The sequence below is a fragment of the Penaeus monodon genome, chromosome 3 (genome assembly GCF_015228065.2).
Source record: "Penaeus monodon isolate SGIC_2016 chromosome 3, NSTDA_Pmon_1, whole genome shotgun sequence".
Lineage (NCBI taxonomy): Eukaryota > Metazoa > Arthropoda > Malacostraca > Decapoda > Penaeidae > Penaeus > Penaeus monodon.
The window spans coordinates 2,007,597-2,013,978 of record NC_051388.1 but is presented as its reverse complement, the minus strand read 5'-3'; the positions used below and the strand labels follow the sequence as shown (position 1 = coordinate 2,013,978).

Sequence of the window (6,382 nt, the reverse complement as noted above, 5' to 3'; positions counted from 1 at the left end):
GTTGAAAGTGTCATGGACTGAGTTTGTGTCAAACGAAAAGGTGCTTGCAAAAGTTAGAGAAGAACGACAGATTCTAACATCTGTCACTCAGAGACAACTGAAATTTTTTTAATATATCGTAAGGGAAAATAGCTTGGAGAAACTGGTTATGGAAGGAAAAATAGATGGTTCAAAATCCAGAGGGAGACAGAGAAAGAAATACCTAGATAATCTGGTTGCTGCAGTGGGATGCTTACGGAAAGGGAAGCTCTTCCATCTGACTCAGGACAGAGAGAGATTCAAATGCATGGTAGTCAACGTCAATTGACAAGGCACAACAAGAAGAAGTGTTAACAGGAAAGACAGAAGGGAAGAGAAGCAGGGGTAGACAAAGGCAAAAGTTCATCACCAGCTTGAACAAAGATCTCATATGGGCAGAAGTGACTTAGAACTGCTTAAGTTGTCAACAGACAGAACGGGATGGAAAACCATGATCGTCAACGCCCTGAAAGGACAAGGCACTTGAAGAAGAAGAACTAATGGCGCAAGGCTAGCTTCTCTGGAATTATCCCGAAGTGCCAGGATTTCCCCAGAAGGCAAGACAAATGCGGTACTGAGTGTGCCACCGCGACTCCCCCACCCTCTATCCTGCCACTTCCGCCAGGCATTACTCTGGTATTTCCAAACTGGCTACGGGGAATATGTATATATATATTTTTTTTTTCTCTTTTTTTTATTAAATTTAAATGGTACATCACAGACACGTATTACACAATTTTTTTTTTATTTTAACAGAATCATAGATACAAAACTATATTATTATAATCAGTACTTCCAGAAGGGCAATGTTATGTCGCCTTTCCCGCTTTTGAAGGTTATCGTCCAATCCTTTATGTTGATGACGGTGTTCATCAACTAGATATTTGACAAAAGGCTTATATCAGAGGTGGATGCCACAGGATTCTTCACTGAGCGACAGAAGCCGCCGTAATCTATTTTCAAAATTCCCTCCACATCATATTGTTAATAGAAACCTGAGCTAGCCTTTTTTTTAGTTTTTAGGCCTTGTTTTTCAATATATTCCAAAGGAAATCTCGTGATTCCACCTGTATCAATAAGGAATGTTATGGGGGTTGCCTTGCCTTTGCCGGCGGTCACATCGAAGCTCAAGAAGGGACAAATGTAATGTGACGGTCGCTCACGTGGCGTCTTGCTCATCGTGAGCCTCAGCTGTGAGTCAATGTTGATGACACACTAGAAGTCGGTGAGAAAATCCATGGCTAACATACTACTCGCCATTTCGCTGACAGCGCCCACCAGGAAGCTATAGACAATTTCCTGCGATGATTGGCCTTTACCCAGAAAGAGCGACAGAGAAGTTTTTCCCAAGATTTTCACAGTGTGGCTTGAATATTCTATTTCCTTGACGTCGCACGGTTCTATATCCGTTGAGTCTACATAAGAGCGCAGAATTACGGAATCCACGGAACCCGTATCTACTGTGAATGAAACATCACGTTCCTTTGTTCTAGCAGTGAGAGTGAAATGATGTTTTTTTTTTCGCTTCCAGGCAAGATCCACGGTGAATCGCTCCTCCTCGTCTCCCGAGAGGTCAAGCGCCTTGAGCAAAGTCTCCTCTAGAGGCAACGCGGCTGCGGACCTCGCCATGTTTCTCTCTTCTTGAAGACTGTCTTGCACAAGAAGCTGCTGTGGAGATGCTGCGCGCTCTCGCTTCTGGCAGTCCGGAGCCTCGCGAGGGGGGTATTGGCGTCAGGTAAAGAGGTTAAATTATCGTGTCCACATGCGAGTGTGTCGACGAGTGGGTGTGGTATGTGTGTGTGGGGTGTTTGCGTGCGTGTGGTGTGGTGTGTGTGCGTGTATTGTGTGTGTGCGTGTGTGTCTGTGTACCTGCGTGCGTGCGTGTGTGTATGTGTGTGTGTGTGTGTGTGTTTGTGTGTGTATGTGTGTGTGTGTGTTTGTGTTTGTGTGTGTGCGCGCGCGCGTGTGTGTGTGTGTGCGCGTGTGCGTGTGTACGTACGTGCGTGCATACGTGTGTGTGTGAGTGTGGGGTGTGTGTGCGTGAGTATGTGCGTGTGTGTCTGTGTACGTGCGTGCGTGCGTGCGTGTGTGTATGTGTGTGTATGTGTGTGGTGTGTGTGTGTGTGTTTGTTTGTGCGTGTGTGTGTGTGTATGTTTGTTTGTGCGTGTGTGTGTGTGTGTGTGCGCGCGCGCGCGCGTGTGTGTGTGTGTGTGCGGGTGTGCGTGCGTACGTGCGTGCGTTCGTGTGTGTGTGTGATTGCGCGTGTGTGTGCGAGTGTGTGCGTGTGTGTGCCTATTTGTAGTAGGATTGCAAAATCCTTAAGAAAAATCTTAAAAACAGAATATAAGGCTTGAAAGCAAAGGGGGAGGTGGAAGTCGTCTTGTGTGTGTGTGTGTGTGTGTGCGCGCGCGCGTGCGTGCGTGTGTGTGTGTATGTGTATGTGTGTGTGCGTTCTCCCTTTGAATGCAAATACTGTGCAGAGAGCAGTGCTGTGAACTCCATCAGGAATTAGGAATTGCTTTAGAGTGATTGAGATTGCAAAATGTTGATAAGAAAAAAAGAGAAAATAGAAAATTAAGTACATATGCATACACATCTCTCTACAATGTATATTGTGCATTATGAAGTCTGTGTGTGTTGCTTCTTCTTCTTTTAACGGTAGGTTCATGTCTGAGCCGCCGTGGTCACAGCATGATACTTAATTGTAGTTTTTCATGTAGTGATGCTCTTGGAGTGAGTACGTGGTAGGGTCCCCAGTTCCTTTGTGTGGTGTTGCAGTTAGTGTTTTTTTTATTTTTTATTATTATTATTATTTTTTTTTACGGTAGGTTCATGTTTGAGCCGCCATGGTCACAGCATGATACTTGATTGTAGTTTTCATGTTGTGATGCTCTTGGAGTGAGTACGTGGTAGGGTCCCCAGTTCCTTTCCCGGGGGTGCGGTTACCTTTAGGTAATATTCTCTCATTTATCCGGGTGGACCAGCACTGACTGGGCTGCTTGGGCCCCCAGGCTAGGTAGCAAACGGGTGAAGTTCCCTTTCCCAAGGAATTCATCGTACTAGGTTCATTACCTAAAATTATTTAAATCAGCGATATATTATATATATATATATATATATATATAATATATTATATATATATATATATATTAAAAGTAGAGCACATAGATCCATATTCATGTTGATAAATGTTGAAAAGGTATATATTTCTGATGAAGAAACCGGTTAATATCTCTTTTGTATTGTGAAGGTATTTATTCAGATTCATACCTTTTGTGCAATTGTCAAAGTAAGTGAGTCAGCACGTGTTTTATGCTGCCACAGTGTGCTCGTGATGATCTTTCCTCATACGTATTCATCAATACTCTTTTTTTTATAGATGAACAATTTGACAATTATAGCTATAAACGAAAAACAAACCGTTTGAAATGTATAAATGATAAATACTTTGATATTCGATAACCTGAATGCAGTATTAAAATCGTCATTGTTAATTCTTGCAATTGTCAAGCTATGAGTATATATGATTAGTACTATTTTCATACTTTGAATTATGATCATAAGAAAACTATGATTATCTTTTCATATCTACATATATTTAAAAAAAAGGAAACAAAATATTACAGGTAGCCAAACACGGCATGATCAATGTTACATTTGGTCAACTGAATGAGCAGAAGGTTACAACGCTGAGATAATGGAAAACACGTTTCTTCTGATATTGAAATAACAATGCTATTTAAATCAATCCGAGCAAACAAATTACTCGAAACTGAACTGTGTGAAGAAAAATTGTTTCTTACTGTATGTCATATTTTACATTTTTGACGGGTTTTGGGATCCTAGAAGTGGGTATCAATTGTTCATTTCACTCAGTGAGTATATTTTCTAACTAGGAAATGGCTGAGGTCTTTTTTTACTTGTCAATAACTTTTTCTTTTCTTTGCTGTCACTATGATGAATTTCGTAATAACTGTTATTTTAATGTTCAATATTATCATTACCATTATTATTATTGTCATTATCATCAACGACAGCAGCAAAAATATAATAATAATGATAATAATATAAAATACTTCCATTAATCCTACGAATAATGGAATAAGGATTTTTGCAACGATGGAATCCACTGAGCCTTGCGCGCGCGCGCATGTGTAAAAAACACGAATACAATTAGATTGGCAGATAGATTCATCCATCCATCCATCGAATGAATGAATGAATGAAAAAAAAACATTCCACCGTGTTGATACCATGATAAAAAACAAAAACAATGCGCAAGCTAGATTTATTAAAAATCCGCCAGCTGCTTTGAAATCCTCGAAACTATTGTGCTATTTTTAATAAAACAGGAATAATCCAGATCTAAACCTCCTAGCATATTGCAAAGCTAATCACCATCAGTTCCTTTTTCTTGCGATATTATTAACAGAAAAGGTACAGAATATACATGAGAAACATCTTCCTTAACAAAAATGGCCCAAACTCCTCTGATGTCCATTTTTGGTAAAAAGAAACAATAGCAATAAGAGTAAATCGAAGTTAATCAGAATATCACAATAAAATAAACACAAAAAACAACTTTAGAAAGAAACACTCTAGATTCTCCAAGGTTAAAATTTACGGAGAAATCCAAGCATCACAAAACCAGTAAGCGAACTCGAAAAACTAACTTTAACAATAAGGTCAACAGATCCTCAAAAGTTCCACGGAGATAAACTAAATACAGGTAAAAGAAAAATCTGCAAAGCGCGTCATTTGAAACGAATAAAAAGATTCCGTCTTATCGTAAAAGATTATTGAAAAAAAATAAAAACTTAAAACTAGATTGCAGGATGATAGTTGTTGATTGCAGAAAGGCAGAGTATGCCAAGCACTTCATTTTCCGCATAGCTTCCTTCATCTGCAAGGGGCAACTTGCAAGTTTTCTCCAGGATGCTCTCCAGGTAAGTCCGCTATAGTTTCACAAGGCTGTGCGCCTCGTCTACTCTGAAAGGAGAAACACAGAAAACTGAATTTGCATATACACACAAAACCAAGCCTTCGGTGAGTTTCACAGGAAACGCTTTGGGGGAGAATTGTGGGATTTACTGGATCTTAAATAGATTTCAAATTCTTCTAATTATTTGCAGTTCATATTTCTAATGTTTAGAGCATATTGATTTTGCAAATGCAAATGCGCTACTGATGTAGCGCATTTGTATCTATTCTGTATTTTTTATTTGTTAACATCACAAGACATAGGAACTGATTATGAATTAGCTATATACAATATGGTTCCTGCAGTAATAGCAATTATTCACGTACACATTATTTTTTTTTAGACACACACACACGTTTGTGTGTGTGTGTGTGTGTGTGTGTGTGTGTGTGTGTGTGTGTGTGTGTGTGTGTGTGTGTGTGTGTGTGTGTGTGTGTGTTAAGTAAAAAAAAATTAATGTTAAGTAAAAAAATATAAATATTTCTCACCAAACTCCATTGAGGATCCTGGTTTTGGGTTCGCCCTGGTCTTCTTCCTCTTATTTTTTTTCTTTCCCTCTCTTTCGTTTCCCTGTTTCTGAAAAAGAAACTAAAAATTAACATTCACACATTTTTTGTTTCTTCCTACTTTTTCTACGTGTAATAATATCACAAGAAATAGGAACTGATGATGATTTAGATGTATACAATATAGTCCCTGCAGTAATTATTATTATTCGTACACACACACACGTGTGTGTACGAAGCTAATTCTTACCAAAGTCCTTTGAGGGCCCCGGTGCAGGGAATTCCGGGTCCGCTAATTCTTCTGACAAAATAATTCCAAAGGTTATTATCAAAAGAATGCCACCTAAAATATAGATTTAGCAGAGGTATTTTAGACCATTTTGTTATATGAATATTGGCAGAGAACAAGATCAAGGTACAAAGAGAAAATGTTCGTTTCGTAACTAAGAAAAAGCAATCAAAAGACGAAGATACGCTTTTAGACAGGGGTTTATGGAAAGATCGGTGGGTGTTTTGTGAGTGTGTTGTGGTTGTGTGTGATGTGTGTAGTGTGGGTGTGTGGTGTGTGTGTGTGTGGTGTGTGTGTGTTGTGTGTTTGTGGGGTGGTGTGTGGTGGTGTGGTGTGTGTTGTGTGTGTGTGTTGGGGTGTGTGTTTTGTTTGTGGTGTGTGTGTGTGTGTGTGTGTGTGTGTGTGTGTGTGTTGTGTTGTTGGTGGTGGGGGGGTGGGTGTGTGGTGTGTGTTGGTGTGGGGTGTGTGTGTGGGTGTTGGGGTGTTTTGTGGGTGTGTGTGTGTGTGTGTGGGGGTGGTTGGTTGTGTTTGTGTGTTTGGGGGTTTTGGGGTGTGTTTTGGGTGAGTGGGTTTTTTGTTGTGTGGGT

General features: G+C 40.0%; 1 protein-coding gene across 1 annotated transcript in view; it reads right to left on the bottom strand.

Annotated features, from left to right (window-relative positions):
- Window positions 1-3,593: 3,593 nt before the first annotated feature.
- The window catches only part of LOC119590154, a gene marked incomplete in the record, with an annotated part of 81,088 nt that continues 78,299 nt past the window's right edge, over window positions 3,594-6,382 (bottom strand). Inside the window, 2 exon segments of the mRNA XM_037938943.1 lie at window positions 3,594-5,008; window positions 5,489-5,807. Of these exon segments, the coding sequence (XP_037794871.1) occupies window positions 5,746-5,807 (62 nt within the window).